The sequence below is a fragment of the Musa acuminata genome, chromosome BXJ3-5 (genome assembly GCF_036884655.1).
Source record: "Musa acuminata AAA Group cultivar baxijiao chromosome BXJ3-5, Cavendish_Baxijiao_AAA, whole genome shotgun sequence".
NCBI lineage: Eukaryota > Viridiplantae > Streptophyta > Magnoliopsida > Zingiberales > Musaceae > Musa > Musa acuminata.
In genome coordinates, this window is record NC_088353.1 from 38072044 (window position 1) to 38090305 (window position 18262).

Below are 18262 nucleotides of genomic sequence, written 5' to 3' on the forward strand. Positions count from 1 at the left end.
ACAAATAGAAAGTTCTAATGTCCAAAAGCAGTATTCTCGCATCAACACATCTATCTTTAGCTTCAAAAGATGGAAACAAGAGGACATATCCAGCAGTCAGGCACAAACCATCATCTTATAACTTAGATTTCCTATACTTCAACTGATCATTGACTTCTTTGGTTTCATGAATGCCCATAAGATGCAAGCTGAGGTAAAAGGCAAAGGGAAATGCAACACATTTGATGGAAGAGATCAGTTAGTACAGAAGAAAAGAGAAAGGGATGGAGGCACACTAAGGCTAGGCGAGAAGCCAGAAGTTTTTGTGAGTCTTGGTGTTGAGGAGATAGCCTGCGTTTTGGCCTTTCTTTTGGACGCCAACGCAGAGGCACTTGCTGTTCTCGATCAGGAATTCTGCTGCGTCTGCCCCTTTACTTGACATACCTCCACTTAGCTTGCACCTGCCAAGACAAAAAACACAAAAAAAAAAAGATGGTGATGCCACAACGTCTTCCGCAACCTTTGTGGCTTACAATTCATAACAAGAAAATATAGTTCATAGAAGCCATTTTTCTCGTGGGCTTTCCACAGATTTCTTGATGCATTTGTTTGATAAGTGATGAATGGTTAACACGAGGAATTATGTTTTAGCTATTAAGAACAGTTGAAAAGATAGTTGAATGAATATCTAATCCCATGTACGTTATTTGATCTTATCGCTCAGACTTACTCGGTGGATCTTAAAATTTCCAACATGATATCAAAGTCAACGTGTGCAAAAATTAAAAAATGAAGAGTTAAATATTATAAAAAAGAGAGAATAGGAAGAGATGTTAAGAAAATATTCATATAAAAATATTGACCAAAGTAAAGCTGGAAATATATATATATATATAGGATTTTTGTTGGAAATATTTCTTTATATTATAGTAAAACTTCTTAAGAAAAATAAGTACGTAAAACCATTAAATTTGTAGCTAATATCTATTTCTTGAATGATAAAAAAAATTAATTCTTTTCAATCCTGAATCAATTTAATTATGGTGGGTAGCATGAAATTAAGTTGGATTTGTGTCTGTTTCATATTTTATCCGAACACCTTCTACATTATTATATCCCACCCAAATGTTTTCATTAATTTATCCACATAAGTAGAAGTCTTCAATACGGTTGCGAAAGCTTGGCGAATTTGATTAGGCTTGTTTTGGGTGCATATATTTTACGTGTATTTCCACGAAATTTTCTTCAACAACTTGCGAATTGTCTTGTGGGGTTATACATTCATGCATTGTTGGAAAACGCTTACCCCAGGAATGAAGAGGAGCTCCGGCGATGACCGATGACGAGGAGGTCAACGCGGAACACCTTGGTGCACGTGAGGATCGTCGTCGCCTTGTCCTTGCTCTCCAACTCCACCCTCTCGACCTGCACCCTGACCTTGGGTTGCGCGAACTTGCACCTAGCTCGCATCACCTCCAGGAACTCGTAGTCGCCCTTGCCGTCGGCGACGCCGACGGCGGCGTGCGGGGAGACGCGGGGGGAGGCGGCCGCGGGAGGACGGCGGAGGAACGCTGACAACGCGGAGGACCGCCGCGCGTTCGCCTGCTCGATGTGGAGGAGGATGATCTCGTCGTGCTCGAGCACGGCGTGGTAGAGGGCCCACTCGAGTGCGCCCACGGACTCGCGGCCGGGGTCGGCGACCACCATGACCCTTCGCTTCCCTCCGGGAGTCCGGCCACCGTCCATGGCCACAGCGACAGCGACCGCCGCCACCACCGCCACCACCGCGACCACAAACATGAAAATAACTTAACGATGACACAGGGGAAGCCGGGGTAGGGATGCCAACGGAATCTTGTCCTGGCTCCCGGCTAAGTTTGGAACGTTAGGAGGTGAACGAACGACGAGCCCGTTGCTCGTCGTTCGTCGGGCAGTGCTAATTGTGGGGATTATGTTAAGCGCCACCCGCGCGACTCGGTCAACGCCAAGTCTGAGACATTGCTGGTTCAGTTGCTCACATGCTTCTGTTTCTGAATCTTTTATAAACACGACAAAAAAAAAACACGTTTTCCTGTTTCTGTTGCCTATTTTTTTATGTCTTACCTGCAATTTTTTTTTTCTTCTAAAAGGTACGTTAACGAAAAAAAATCTTATAATATTAGTGTCTACCTTGAACTTTAAATATTATTTAATATCTCATAATTTCGTTTCCTTACTATAATTTTGTTTGTTTTTTATTTATCTTATGCTCTAATTAATATATTACTTGATACTTTTGATTTTGATGGACTTATTATCCTCTACTTTTATCATTGGTGAAGACAATATTTTGGGATTAAACATAATAATAATAATAATAATAATAATAATTAGTAAAACAAAGAAATACCTTTTTATTTTGGGAGCTGCTCAACCTCATAGAACTCAGCCAATAGTTGGAAATGTGAATCACCATGCATGTAGTCCAAGAGGTGGTTTGTCTCGGCAAATTACCAGTATGTATAGTATAATTGAACATTAATCTTAGTGTAGATATACATTGAAAATTGTTGGAAGAATGACAAGAGAAACCACTAAATAACAATAGCATAGAAATTGTGGAATGTGTTAGCCTACTAAATGGCTCACTAAAGGGTTGATTAGAGCCTACCTGAAATGCATCTTCCGCTACTTTCAGATGTAAAGGTCCAAAAGGCTCCGACAAACCAACAAGAGAACCAAAAGATTCGGTTAAGCAGTGGAGCATTTTGCAAAGCAGCAGACATATAGGATGTCCCTCTTTTCACCTTGCACATCAAAATGAAGATCTTATCCACTGCTCAAAATATACATAAGATACCTACAATGAGACGATTATATTACAAATTTCAAGTGAATGAAGCCCACAAGAATACATTTTATCAGCATACCTCTTTTTCGGGGAAACTCAAGGCAAACCCAAGTTACTCACGTTGGTTTAAGTTAGACTTAAAACTGATACACTTGAACAGCAGTAAAGAACAAAACTTCCATGCTCTGCCCCCACGGACTCCCCAAGGATGTTACAATTGAAAAGACTTGTCATGAATATTGCATGATAACCCGTAAAATGTCGGCTCCATGCTGCTCCTGGTTTACAGTTAAGATAGCATGTGACATATCATCCATGGGAATGATTTCCTCTGTAGGATCTGAAGCCTTCGTGTCGATCTTCCAGAAGGTCTATTCCTGAGCTGCTGACTCATCTGAAGTAGATTCAACACCGTGTCTAGCAGAGAGCACTTTGTCTAGCGTCTGGTCTGAAACCTTGATTCCAGTAGTCTCCATATCGGCAACAATCGCAATGGCTGCATCCACTTCTCCAAGATCAAGACACAGCAGGATAACTTCATTATACAAGGGGCTGAATCCATCAGGAAAACGATAGTTAGAATTGCAAACCAAGAATGCAGAAACATACTGGTAGTTTTGCACTGCAGAAGTGTCTTTTCCATGCTCTTGAAATGAGAGTACACTAGACTTAAAAAGATCTAACATTTGGTGTCTTAGAACCTAATGGAAGAATCAAAAACAGAATCATTGAGAAAAACCCACATGCAAGTTGCATTGAATCCTGGATTTTAGAAACTCTAGTTTGAACTGGCCATTTCTAGGAGAATAATCGAAGAATCTTCTCCCACTGAATCATAGTTTGTCAGAAAACACAAATATACAATTAGAAGAAAATAACTATTCATTTAGCAGAAATGCTCATTCAGTTAATATTTTAATACTACATGAAGGCACCAACAATAACACCTTATTTTCCAAGTAAAATGTTGTTAGTTCTCCCTACACCTTTCCTCAGATCACTAATTCTAATCAACTCATTTGTCTAACTAGCGCATCTATAGGTCTTTGAATATGTTCATAGCATTTTAAATTTCTCATATTATTAATAGAACAGTCAAATCAAATCAAAGGCACAGATGAAATCTTGTTGACATGATGTCATATCACTGTGCTCAACCCAGATACTAAATGGTAGATCCAGGATCATGGCTTCATGATAAATGAGATCAATTATATCAACTTAACTTTAAAAGACTGGATACCATTTAAAGGGTAATGGACATAATTCAGCCATCTATATAGCTATATCAATAAAGCATGGTACGGTTATTCACAAAGACACTACAGGCACATGTAAACATGTGCTGTCACATGTACAAAAAAGCAAACACAAAAATATAAGCACCGTAATTTTCAATGAACAATATTTTACTTGTATCCAGCATTTAGGTTGCAAGCATGATCAAAATCAGTAACTATACAAAAATGTTTAATCATGTCTCTGAGATAAATGTAAGTATGAAACCAACTCCGGATCAAAGTATCATATTATCTGCAAAAATGTAACACATCGAATGCAGCACGAATGCCTGATGTATAACATGAACAATTTAAGAGGGCCCCATTAGGTTTAGTAACACCTGATACTTCTGCTTAAGAAACAGTCCTTACTAGGACAACAATTGATCACAAGTATCACTTTGAATAAAAAACTAAAGGAACCAACTGATGCATCAACCAGCTTGGTCTATTAGTATCAGATTACTAATAATCCATGCAAAGTTAAATAGGATTAGCTATTCTTGCATCATCTATGAGCTATATAAAGATTATAAACTTTACCTCCCAAATGCATAGCCAAGACTATGTGTTGTCTGCAAGATTGTCAAAAAAGCAGATGGCAGAGGAGCTCTTATAGCAGCACGGAGTATCATGGCACAATCTCCAATGGTTGGGGTCCCACCTAATTCAATAACCTGAAAATCACAATATATTACATTCAGTCGACTGACCTACTTACCACCGGCAATATTTTCTAATTTGAACATTAATAAAATATATCCTTATAGATTTCAGAACATATAGAATCAAGAGACTGGGAGAGTAGGGATGTAAAGAAAAACAATACAGCATATTATACAAATCTTGTAAAAAGGATAAAATAGACATTTATTAAAAACAGTATAAAGATAGCAAAAGAAACTACTCATACTGGATGTTAGCAAATCAAACAAGCTTGTAAAGATCGTCTTAAGTGCACTATCTCTTTATGGCTTTAAAAACATTGTTAATCTTCCCTATCTACCATTTATAGGGTAAAAAACTATGCAAATGAAATTACTTAGAAAATGGATAACTGATAACCGCATCAAAATGTTATACTGTAATTCAGATCTTTAATTTATAGCTGAATGATAAAAAAAAGGGGTACAAAATGCATCTATGAAGTACCAGAAATCAATCATGATTAACTGGTAAAACAAGTCTCTGAATTATAAATCTAGTTGAATAAAGGTAAATGTGGAAATAAATGGAAAAACTTCTTCCTTTGGAAATTTTTCCCGACTTTATGTAAGGGCACTTTCAAACAATTAAACTTACTATTTTGTTCACTCAATACTCAATCATCATAGTGCAAGCTTGGAGAAAAACTATTAACCATATAATATCATTTCTCTTGATGCTCAATTACAGAAATATCATACATAAAAGAAAAGATCACACTACAAAGACAATTAACAAATGTGGGTGTGTCAATGAAATCCAACATTTTTCACTTCAAATGATGAATAGTGGCACATAGTAATATAAAGAAACGGAGACAGCCGCTTCCAGAGGAGATGAAAGGACATACCTTTTGCATGATTTTAATTGCTAACTCCACTTCCCATTCTTGTGACCATTTACGAGGCATTTTGTTCTTCAATTCTCTCTCCCAAGTCCAACCCCAAGCATCTGCAATTGTGAACATATCTGATACATCAAAAATCTTCCTCTCTCTCATGACCTTAAATGCTTCATGTATATCCTCTGGAAGCCAGTCTTCATCAGCATCATCCTACATCAATAAGGCAATTATGTCATTGATATGAAAGAAAATCTGGATCATCCAAACTAAAATCTCTTTAATCCTGAACCAGACCCAAACCGAACGATCAGGGACAGTTCAATGGACCATTAATATAACCTAGTCTTTACTAGTCTGAGTGAAATTAAGAACCTTGGTAACAAATATTTATTTTTAGCAAGAATTTCATAACATGTCAACCTGAAAAAATGCAGCTCTTTAGTATTGTGAATCGCATTTGTTTGTGGATATATATATATATATATATATATATATATATATATATAACTAGATACAGATGATTTATGGAAAGGCCAGATTTAAGGTAAAGGCTAGGAAGTTAACCAAAATTATAAAAGCTACAGAGCCAAAGGAAAAGGACAGGAAACTCACAAGTATAAATATAGAACTGGAAACACGAGCAACAGGAAAACCAGAAATAAGATGCAAACAACTCAAGTAAAGAAAATCTCCGGAGCCCCAAAACACAATTTTCTTATATATCAGCAAAAGCTTTGGAGTCATTAGTTTCAACAACTAGAGCATCTCAGCTTGTAATCTCCAGGGAGAGCAAGATATTCGTTGTATGGTTAAGCATGCGGAATAACCAAGGGTAGAGAAGCATTAATGGTAAATATTTTGCACAAAAAATAATGGAATCTGATGCAAAGGACAACGTAATTCTTGAGCAACAATTAAACATGCTGGCCATGATGATCATTTTGCACCATGTTGGATGTGCACTTGCATGTGTTTATCATGGGCATGGCAGAACTCAACTCAGGCAGAACAATCATGCAAGAGCATTGCAATATAGATTTAAAAAAAAAAAACTTATCATGGTCTTGGCAATAGTTAACTGAATGAAAAGAAACAGTCATAGCTAATAAAAAATATTCAGAGTGTATCAAGATCACAGAATTGAAAGATTAGATATAGACCTAACATGATATACATTTGGTAGCAACAACGGGAAGAAATTTTTATCCTTGGGAATGTTTATTCATGTAAAATATACCTCAATAGAAGCTCGGGCAACCCTCCGTCTTGATTTCTTTGAAGAAGGAGCTGTTTCTTCAGAGTCCTTTAGCAACTGAACGCCAATCATTTGAAGAGGCTTGGCTCTCTCAATTACCTTGTCCTTAATCACATCGCCTTCTTGGTTTTCTGTCTGTTCAACCGCTTCCTCCTCTTCATCTACATCATCTTCTTCTGCTTCTTTTGTCCCATCCTCTAGAGCATCCGCATCATCCAATATATCATGAAGTTCAGAATCCTCTACTACAATATCCTTCTCATGAACATTTGTTAAGCTTTCTCCAAGAAAACGGAGTTTCCAGTACTCTGTATTTCCATCTTCAAGCTTGATACGTGATATCAATTCATCTAGTTCTTCATCGACCTACAATGAATAGAAGAGAAAAAAAAAATACCTCCAGAAGACAAAAGCGGTAGGAACCAAAAGACACCTAAAAAAGGCATGTACTAGACAAACAACATATGCTTCCTTTAATATTCATTCTTTCAAAATGAATGACTATTATGACAAAAATAACCTACAAACATGTTCAAGAAAAGATTAGCTACCTCCTCTTCTTCCTCCTCCACAGGAGGAACCCAAAGTGGACGACCACGTGAGCGGTTTATTCTTCTTGCTTTTTGCACTCGCTGATAGAGGACTTGTCTAGTTCCATCAGTAGGCAAATCTTGTGCTTCTAGCTCCTCCTTTAACTCTGAGACTATCATTTTACTAGCAGCCTTTGGTTTCAAAGCATTCTGGTCAGGCCCCTTAATTATTTTCTTTAATCTTTCCTCGACCCTAATATAATCAGCTTCAGAAACATCACCTAAAGCCGAAGGTCCTTCGTTGCGCAAGGTTTTTAGAAGCTTACGGTGGTAGATCTTCCATTCCTCAAGGCAGCACTGCTTGAAAGACGTTTCCATCGGGTTTGAATAGGCAAAACCAAGAGCATCTGGATCTAGAGGGGTCTTCCCTCTCCGTGGCACCCACCGCTTGCGTTCTCCTGTAAGCCCTCCTTCTACAACATACCTTTTAGTCCACAAAAGACACAATATGAGCAAACATATATAAATAGAACAAGCACGATAACAGATATAACTATAAAATTTCCATGATGCAACTCTGTACATCACAAGCTTCTGAAACTATCAAAAGCTCACTGAAGTATTAGTATTAACAGATTTTCAAAAGGATAAGGTTTACCTGGCTATGTAATCAATTTCAAATCCCACATCTGCTTCCTCTTGCAGAGGTTCTATCCAGGAACTCACAAGTGTACGATATTTTCTGCTCAAAATCATTGCTCTTGGTGCAATAAGTTGATTGTCCTTAGCCATTGCTTCTAAAGCTTCCAGCAGCTCAACAGCTCTTCCTGGTTATACAAACAACTAATTATAAATTACTACATTTAAGAGGTTACTCCAATGCTTAGTTAAACATAGCCCATGATGATAATATTTTAGTCTGGTCAATTTGGAATTTCTTAAATCCAAACCCAGACCAGACTAATGATTGCTTGATCTCCAAGTTTCCAATCAGAACCAAAAGAATCAACACACAGAACCCAAACAAAAACAATTTAGTCTATCAGTTTGAATCAGTTTTTTATTTTGGCCAGTTAGTTTGCATATCCCTAGTTATGACTGAATATTTAGCATGGTGCTCCCAGGAGTAGATATAGAAAATCTGAAATAAGTACTCTACAAATTGATACATAGCCTATGATAATAATTTTTTAGTCTGGTCAACTTAGAATTTCTTAAATTCAAACGCAGACCAGAGTAATGATTGCTTGATTTCCAAGTTTCCAATCAGAACCAAAAGAATCAACACAAAGAACCCAAACAAAAACAAATAGTCTATCAGTTCAAATCAGCTTTATGCTCTGGCCGGTTAGTTTGCGTATCCCTAGTTAAGACTGAATATTTAGCATGGTGCTCCTAGAGAGTAGATATTAAAAAATCTGAAATAAGTACTTTACAAATTGATTATGATATCATAAATAACTGTTTTCAAGAACATATTTAAAAGAAAACAATCTGCAATATGCCTAGACAGTGTGATTCATTGTATTTTCTCTGTCTTTTGTGCAAGTTACCATTAAAATTTCAAATATTATAATTATAGGGTAATTATATCATTTATGTAGTAAGCAGTGCTACTTGGCAATGCCAGTAAAGAATTCCACTTGAGAAACATTAGAATGATCAAGAAATTATATGTTAAAAAATTCTAAAACTCTCCAAATAACTGATTATATTATCATAATCTATTTGATTCTGAGTTGTCGAGATTTTCACTTAAAACCAAGAAGTATAGAAGCCAGAAACATGGAAGATAATGCATATGGCTAACACTTCCGGTAATACTAATTTTATAGGTTTTGAAGAGGTCTCCAATTGAAGTGGAAACAGAGCTGTCAGATCTGAAACAGTCCAACGGCCCTGCAGATGCAAGGAGTTAATGAACAATCAAAGAAAAACAAGAAGCAATAGAGATGGTTGCTTAGTACAGTGTCTTATTTCACTACTGATGAAGAGGAAAAATATCACAGTGGTAAAGCATATGATATGGATACAACGTATCGTCATCCACTTGCAGATAAGTAAGCCAGGCATATTAAATACAGTGACAAGAATGTTCTCTGGATTATGGGAGCCAATGGGACCAACTTTAACAACACAGGAGGAAAATTGATACCCTAAAGATATATATTGCCATCCATCTATCTTGGAGTTATGATTGTCATCAATAAGATTAAGAAAAGGCATACTCTTCAAATAATCATCCAGCATAACCTAGTGTGGATGCAATATAAAGTGCAAATTTAATTGGTACAGTCTAAAGGCCTTTCAGATGTTTAGAAATGAGTGAAGACACAAAATATTAACTTATTGGCATAGCTGGAATACTGGCCTTGCATAAGTGTATGCCATTGTTTGTCAAACGATGACACAGGACAGTAGATGCCACAAACCATAAGAATGACAGCAGACAGCACCTTAGTCATTGAAAAAAAATATTTAAACTGTCTATGTAATGTTTGTCAAGAATTAAGCCCACACTTCATGTCAGTACCAATACTTGTTTGGAACGAGACCCCCTGCTACTCTTTGCAAAGCAAAGCAGTGTATTTACTCAACCCTTCAATATTTTGTTTCAAATGATTGACACCACTTCTAACAGAATATAGAATCTTACCAACGTATACAGTACAATACTCTTTGATCTAGAAAAGATGGAATCTTACCAACATATAGTACTATTTGATCTAGGAATTCATAATCTTACCCTGATATGGTACTATATGATCCTATCTCTATCTGAGTCGGTGCTGATGGGTGGAAAATGATCTTATTCCATCTTCCCTTTCTTCTACCTGATAGTGGGTTTAAGCTGAGAAGAGTCTAGCCCCAAAGCTCATGTCTACCAATAACATTTTAGCAAAAAAAAATATGTGCACTACATGGTTTGACAATAGATTTTTAGAGAGAGTGGGTATTAAGCTTGGTTTGCAAGAGCAAGCAAGATCATAAAAGTGTGCAAAACAAGGATAGTGTATCACACGCATAGTATCAATGAGTTACGCGAAAGAACAAAAAAACACATTCATGACATTAGCATAAGCATCCACATCCTTTTAACTCAAATCTCAAGATATGGGACCAGAGAGTAATAAAATTTTCCAAGGAAAATTTTAAAAAGAATAAAGCATAAGGCCTAAGATTGTCAATTAAAGAAGCAATCTTAGTAACCACAGAAAGATATCACGACTGAAAATGACAAGTTAAAAGTACCTTCACAGCATAAAGCTCGTACATAAAGCGAGAGTGGATCCCCAAAGTTCCCTTCATTATATAAAACCCTTGTGCCCCCTGGAAAGTTCTTAAGGGCTCGAAAATGCCGAATTGCTTCCTTTACAACACAATATTTTGTAAAACACTCCACTAACAACCTAACACAAAATACATATCCATTATTTTGTGTCTAAAAAAAAGACATTCAAAACCTTCATTTCAAGTTACTTGTTAAAAAATATTTATAAACCATGTCACATAGAAGATCAAAACTAAAAGTCAGATTTTCTTTTGAACCTGACATATCATTTATGCTATTAGTCCATAAACTGAAAAAGAAATGAGCTATTTAACAAAACCATTAATGGAGATGTAATAGTATAATGTTGTCTTCAGGTGAGAAAGTAAGAAAATCAAGCACGCAAAGAAAAAAATTCTAAACATTATTTTTAATTACTTTGTGCTTAATAACATTGGTAATTGGTTTTAACATTGCCGCATAACTTACAATAACAGCAAAGTGCAGTAACTGGGATTGAAGAGGCAATTATTGAGATAACATAATTTTAATATTTATAAGTTTACACAAGAAAAAAAATCCTAGATAATGCTAAATAATTTATATGAGAAACTACATATTAGTGATGCCAACCTCCAAAGAAGTCCCACAACATGGACATTGTCAAACATGACCAAGCACGAGCAAAAGGATCAATGCTTGGCTAAGATATACTCACTTTGTTATACCTGTAGACCACCATGGATATGCATGTACATAAAAATCCAGATGGACAGATAGATATGACTTGTGATGCCAAAAGAGGGAACATTTTGAGAGAATATTTTTAACAAAAATAATATCTTAAATTAAAGAGGTTGACACAAAGAAAAAGTAGCCAGTGTAAACCAGGAAATATCATCCACTTGAGAACATGTAAAAAGCTAATAATAGATATAGTATAAACTTTAAATTTCAATTGAAATTAAGAAGAAATATTATACCAAAATATTTAAAATAAAAGGCAGAACAGAGGTAATGTCCTTACGCATAAGTTTTGACATTTGGCTGCAAACGTTTGTAATCTTCAACCATCATCCCAAGTAACTCAGCTACATCCTGTACCCTAAGACCAATCCAACCAAAGTAAATCACAAACTGCAAGTGAGAAAAGGTGAACAATTCATAGAACCCAAAATGTTTTATGGGCAATAGTGATAAGTTCCGAATTTTAGAAGAAAAATGACAAAGATTGTCTCCAAAAAATAATAATGTTTAATATTTGTGGATTTATTAATCAATCAACTAAAATTTCCATCTGTATTTTTCAAACTTCAGTATTCCCAAAAAAAATTTAAGCTAAACTCCACCAAGAAAACAATTCATTCTGAACTAATTTTCATTACAGTCGCTAGTAGAAATTCTACAACCTTAACCATTATCACAATGCCATTATTGATTAGATGAAAACTAGTGTACTTTCTCCATATAATCTGTCATAGACAGCAAATCCAACTAGTCGTGATCAAAGTTTTAAATACTGCCTCATACCTTTTCTGGCAACCATTCACAAAAATATGGTACCAATATGCCTTTTGGTGTACTGACCTGTAACAAATACCAACTGGTAATATAGTGTCCAGTGACAGTCTTTTAATTAGATGGGTAAGCACTGAACAGTACATACCGAGTATCCAAAACCTTGGTCATGAGAATATAGACATGGATCTATTCCTTAATATGCACTTAGATGCATTTTATGTGCTGCTTGTCAATTTTTCAGTCCTGTAATGTTATTTCAAGAATATAGTTGGGGCTTTAGGTTTTGTTATTGTTGTTGTTGTTGTTATTGATGTTGTTTCAATCATCCTTGTATAGAACAAGGTTCTAAATTTCGGTCCGTACCGCTGTACCAAGCCCTACTCGGTATGGTACGTGCCGAGACATATCAACAGTATGTCAGAGTGAAACGATGGTACGCCTAAAAAGAGCTGAGAAACCCCCAAAAATACATGGAGGTAATGGTCCAAAAATACCATCCCAACCAGTAAACCTAGATAACGGTCGAAATCCAAGGCGTACCGATCGATATGCCTCGGTAACGATCGGATTTCTACCGTTACCGCCCGGTATAGACCTCGTATTGCCTGATATGAAGGTAAAACACTGGTACCGCCCTGTCACAGACTTAGCTAGAATTGTCTAAGTCGTGAGGCACCCTTGCGGCAAAGATGCGAACTTAGCTAGAATTGTCTAAGTCGTGAGGCACCCTTGAAGGTAAAACACTGGTACCGCCCTGTCACAGACTTAGCTAGAATTGTCTAAGTCGTGAGGCACCCTCGTTATTGTTGTTGTTGTTGTTATTGATGTTGTTTCAATCATCCTTGTATAGAACAAGGTTCTAAATTTCGGTCCGTACCGCTGTACCAAGCCCTACTCGGTATGGTACGTGCCGAGACATATCAACAGTATGTCAGAGTGAAACGGTGGTACGCCTAAGAAGAGCTGAGAAACCCCCAAAAATACATGGAGGCAATGGTCCATAAATACCATCCCAACCAGTAAACCTAGATAACGGTCGAAATCCAAGGCGTACCGATCGATATGCCTCGGTAACGATCGGATTTCTACCGTTACCGCCCGGTATAGACCTCGTATTGCCTGATATGAAGGTATAACACTGGTACCGCCCTATCACAGACTTAGCTAGAGTTGCCTAAATCGTGAAGCACCCTTGTGCCAACTCTCCGGACTTAGCTGGGATTGCCTAAGTCATGATGCACCCTTGCGATACACGTCTGCAAAGGGTCAACCAATTTGCAACCTCACTCAGGTCCCGAAGGACCTATAAAAGAGAAAGTTAATTAGTTCGAAGAACTAGCGACGGACAAGTCCCAACGTCTCGCAAAAGAGGAAGCTTTACAAGCAATTCAGCAAGCACCTTGTGTGCACAGGAGAAAAGAGAGAAAGGAGGAAAAGAAGGACTTTAGAAGGTAGAACAAACAATTGCAAGTCCACAAACAACTGCTCACCGAGTGACGGGTGCGAAGGCAAGTTCTCGTCAAGTTAATATGCGAACTTATGAAGAGTTTTTCAATGGCCGACAATATACCGAAGCCCCATCCAACCTTGTGCCACCCGGGGGGTTCCAAGGTACTAAGATGGCTGACGTTTTGGTCATTGCAATGAGCTGCATAAAACAGCCCGCGACACGCGAAAACTGAGCCATTTTGGGGCTTTTTGGCCCGGCGCGGTGAGCTGTCACACTGTAGCGCTGCAACCTATTCAAACATGTATTTTTACAAGTAAAACACACAAAACCAAGGCAAAACAGGCTATCATGTCTCTGTACAAGCATGCAAAAGCAACGAACAGTTCGTTGAACGAAGTTGTTGCGAGTGCGCAACAACCGTTCGTGGCATTCTCCCCCACTTAAACTATCGACGCCCTCGTCGACGTTTGTTGGTAGTTGTTGATGATTGCTTCTTCATGTCGTAGGGCATCTTCGGACTCCCAACTGGCTTCAGTTCGGTCGTCACTTCACCAAGTACTCGGTCTGCTCAGCTCCATTGGGTAACTTTATCTTGCGATCCGCCAAAATGGTTTCAACTCGCTTCTCGTAGGAGGCTCTGGTGGGGGGTAGCCGAGTTGAAACACTTCGGGAAGCATCTTGCGGATCTGAGTGGTAGGCTTTCAAGTTGCTGGCGTGAAAAACATTGTGAATTTTGAGCCACGCCGGTAGCTGCAACTTGTAGGAGACGTTGCCCACCCTACTGATAATTGGGAAGGGCCCTTCATACTTGCACACCAATCCTTTGTGTACTTTGTTCCTAAAGAATTGGAGTGATGCTGGTTGGAGCTTTACGAACACCAAATCGCCGACTTTGAACTCCTGCGGTCGCCTTCCCAAATCTGCTCACTTCTTCATCTTTTTGGCCGTCTTCTCCGAGTAAGCCAACGCAATATCTACATTTCGGTGCCACTCTTTTGCAAAGTGGTAGGCTGACGGACTACTCCCAGTATATCCGATTGCTATGGTGTGAGGAGTGGACGGTTGTTGTCCTGTAAAGATCTCGAAGGGGCTCTTGTTGGACACAAAGCTCCGCTGCAAGTTGTCGGAGAATTGGGCTATGTCCAACAGTTTTATCCAATCTCGTTGGTTGGCACTCACGTAGTGCCGAAGATATTTGCTCCAGGAGCGAGTTTATCCTTTCGGTTTGACCATCCGTCTGGGGGTGGAGGCTTGTGGAGAAGTATAACTTAGACCCTAAAAATTTGAATAGCTCGGTCCAGAATCGTCCCGAGAACCGAGCGTCTCGATCACTGATGATATTATGCGGGACTCCCTAATACTTCACCACATTCTTCATCATCAACTTAGCCGCCTCCTCTGCTGAACAGTGTAGGGGTGCAGCAATGAAAGTTGCATACTTTAAAAATCGATCGACCACCACGAGTATCGATCCGAGTCCCCCTACTGCCGACAAGCTTGATATGAAGTCCAAGGAAATGCTCTCCCACGGCCTTTCTGGTACGGGCAACGGCTCCAAAAGTCCTACCGACTTCCGTTGCTCCACCTTGTCTTGTTGGTAAGTGAGGCATGTTCGAACATATTCCTCCACATCAGTCCCAATCTTCGGCCGATAAAAGGCCTTCTCCACGAGAGCCAAGGTTTTGTGAATGCCCGGATGTCCAACCCAAAGGGAATCGTGACACTCTCTTAAGAGTTTACGCCTCAAATTGTCCACTCAAGGGACATAAACACTATTCCCTTTTGTGTAAACGAGTCCCTCCTGGACTCAAAATTGTCTTGTCTTGCCTTCTTTGATGAGCTACATCAGGGTTACTGCCTGGGGATCGCTGTACAGTCTATCCCTGATCCTAAAAAGGAAGTTGGAGTGCAACTGACTTGCTTGGCCTCTACCCTCCAACTGTACGGCATTCACTCGCTCCATTTTCCGGCTCAATGCATCGGCCATGACATTTGCTTTTCCAAGCTTGTACCCCATTGCCATATCAAACTCAGCCAGGAAGTCCTACCATCGTGCTTGCTTCGGGGAGAGTTTCTTTTGAGTTTAGAAATAGCTCAAAGCAATGTTGTCTATCCTGAGCATAAATCGCGATCCAAGAAGGTAGTGCCGCCAAACTCGTAGACAGTGGACCACCGCTGTCATCTCCTTCTCATGCACCGGATACCGCCGCTCGGTCTCGTTGAGCTTGCAGCTCTCGTAGGCCACCGGATGACCCTCCCGCATGAGTACTCCCCCAATAACAAAGTCTAAAGCATCTATATGGACTTCGAAGGGCCCCCCATATTCCAGCAATTTGAGCATCGGTTCTTCCAACACAACAGCCTTCAGATCTTGGAATGCAGCTTCACATTTGTCAGACCACCTCTAAGGCTGCTCCTTCTAATGATTGAAAAAGGCGCTCGGGCGAGGCGAGGCGAGGCCCGAGCGCCTCGCTAATGTCCCAAGTGGCGCGCTTCAAACAGGCGCCGCTTGGGCGCTCGCCCGAGCCCAGGCGCTGGGCGCTTCGGGCGAGCGCCTGGGTAAACCAAGTGACCGAACCAGGATTTTAGGTCTGGTTCGGTCCTGGTTCGGTTGTTAGTTGGTTCAATCGAACCAACTAAACCGATATAACCCTTACCCAACCCTAACCCGCTGCCGCTCCCGATCCCGATCCCGATCTCGCTGCTCGTCGCTCCTGCTCCCGCTGCTCGCCGCTGTCGCTGCTCGCGCCTCCTGCTCCCTTTCCCTTTCCCGCTGCCGCCGCTCGCCGCTGCTTCCTCGTTTCTCCGTCAGGCTCAGTATACATTATACTCTTAATATTAAGTTTATTTGAATTTTGAAATGATTAATTTTCAATATTGTTAATAGATTAATAATATATTATTTTAATTTTAATGTTGTTAATTTTTATTTATTTAAAATTATTAATAGGTTTCAACATAAATGGCAAGTGTAGGGAGCAACTCAATAGAGTCTCCAATGGTATCAAAAAAAAGATCCTGCATGGAAGTATAATTATTTGAAGGATCCGAAAGATCATAATGCAGTGACTTGCATATTCTACGATAAGAGTACCAAATGTGGTATTTTTCGTGCAAAACAACATCTAGTAGGAAATTTCAAGAATGCAGCAGCTTGTAAAAAATGTCCACCTGAGGTAAAAGAAGAGTTGCTGAGTTATATGAATATGAAAAGAAGACACAAAAGAATGAATCTTACGGGAATTTATCAGAAGACAATGTTGAACATCTCAGGGATAAAGAAGAAGATTATTCTATGAGTATTAACCCAAGTGAAAAAAGAGTATACGACAAAATGGGAAAAGAAGTTATGAGTACTAAGAAAGGTAAAAAAGGACCGATGGATCTATATATGCTTCAAGGATCCCAGAAACGACAAGGGCAAGCAGGAGGCTCAAAATTTAGACAAACAAATATAAGTGATGCTTGTGATAAAGAAATAAGAGGAAGAACAATTCAGCACATTGCTCGCTTCTTCTATCAGGCTGGTCTTCCCCTTAGTACAACTCGTTTAGACAGTTTTAAGGATATGATTGAAGCTATTGGAAGATATGGTGCAGGATTAAAACCTCCAAGTTATTATGAGATGCGAGTTCCATTGCTGCAAAAAGAGTTGAATTATACAAATGACTTACTAAAGGGTCATAAAAAATCATAGGCAACACATGGTTGCTCTATTATGTCAGATGTTTGGACTGACAAGAGACGTAGGAGTATAATTAATTTTATGGTTAATTGTTTTTTAGGGACTATGTTTGTGAAGTCAATAGATGCTTCATCTTTTGTAAAATCTGGAGACAAGATATATTATTTACTTGACAATTTCATGGAAGAAATTGGAGAACAAAATATCGTTCAAATCATAACCGACAATGGAAGCAACTATGTTTTAGTTGGTAATATTCATCTTTTGATTTTGTTAATTATTTTATCTTCAATTAAGTGTGTTAAACTCTTAAGTCTTATCATTTTTGTTATCTTTTGTCTCAGGTAAATTGCTTGAATCAAAAAGACAACACTTGTATTGGACTCCATGTGCAGCACATTGTGTTGATTTAATGTTGGAGGATATTGAAAAGATCTTAGAAATCAAGAAAACCTTAGAAAGGGTAATTTTTATTGTTGGATTTCTTTATAATCACATTGGAGCTTTGAATATGATGAAAGAATTTACAGGGAATAAAGAATTAGTGAGACACGGTGTCACCCGATTTGCTACTTCATTCTTGACATTACAGAGCGTGCATCGTCAAAAACATACTCTGAGAAATATGTTTACCTCTGAGAAATGGGTGACAAGCAAATGGGCAAAAGAAGCAAAAGGCAAGAGGGCTACTGATATCATCTTAATGCCATCATTTTGGAATCATGTAGTTTATATATTAAAGGTAATGGGCCCTCTTGTTCGAGTCCTTTCGATTGGTGGATAATGAAAATAAGCCTGCAATGAGATATATTTATGAGGCTATGGATAAAGCAAAGGAGACGATTAAAAGATCTTTTAATGAAAATGAAGAAAAATATGAGAAATTTTTTACAATCATTGACGAAAGATGGA

At 38.6% G+C, this 18262-nt stretch overlaps 2 protein-coding genes across 2 annotated transcripts in view; both read right to left on the reverse strand.

The window, feature by feature from the left end:
* Nucleotides 1-1804, reverse strand: LOC103985663 (uncharacterized). The gene is made up of 2 exons (XM_009403430.3): nt 1286-1804; nt 1-440 (listed from the first exon to the last, which is right to left on the reverse strand). The coding sequence occupies exons 1-2, from the start codon at nt 1777-1779 to the stop codon at nt 281-283; spliced, it is 654 nt and encodes a 217-aa protein (XP_009401705.2). The 5' UTR covers nt 1780-1804; the 3' UTR covers nt 1-280.
* A 939-nt stretch (nt 1805-2743) lies between these two features.
* Nucleotides 2744-18262, reverse strand: part of LOC135638980 (uncharacterized) — a 33934-nt gene continuing 18415 nt past the window's right edge. Inside the window, exons 6-13 of the mRNA XM_065152626.1 lie at nt 11722-11799; nt 10676-10833; nt 8082-8250; nt 7445-7907; nt 6876-7259; nt 5645-5848; nt 4633-4766; nt 2744-3361 (exon numbers count right to left, since the gene is read on the reverse strand). Of these exons, the coding sequence (XP_065008698.1) occupies nt 3181-3361; nt 4633-4766; nt 5645-5848; nt 6876-7259; nt 7445-7907; nt 8082-8250; nt 10676-10833; nt 11722-11799 (1771 nt within the window). The 3' untranslated portion in view covers nt 2744-3180. The remainder of the gene's footprint in view (nt 3362-4632; nt 4767-5644; nt 5849-6875; nt 7260-7444; nt 7908-8081; nt 8251-10675; nt 10834-11721; nt 11800-18262) is intronic.

What these genes read in the sequence shown, in the direction of transcription:
- LOC103985663 (XM_009403430.3), bottom strand. Translation starts at nt 1,779, where the DNA reads ATGTTTGTGGTCGCGGTGGTGGCGGTGGTGGCGGCGGTCGCTGTCGCT. An exon ending in AGCTCCTCTTCATTCCTGGG is followed by an intron (nt 441 to 1,285) that starts GTAAGCGTTTTC and finishes TTGTCTTGGCAG; the next exon opens with GTGCAAGCTAAGTGGAGGTA.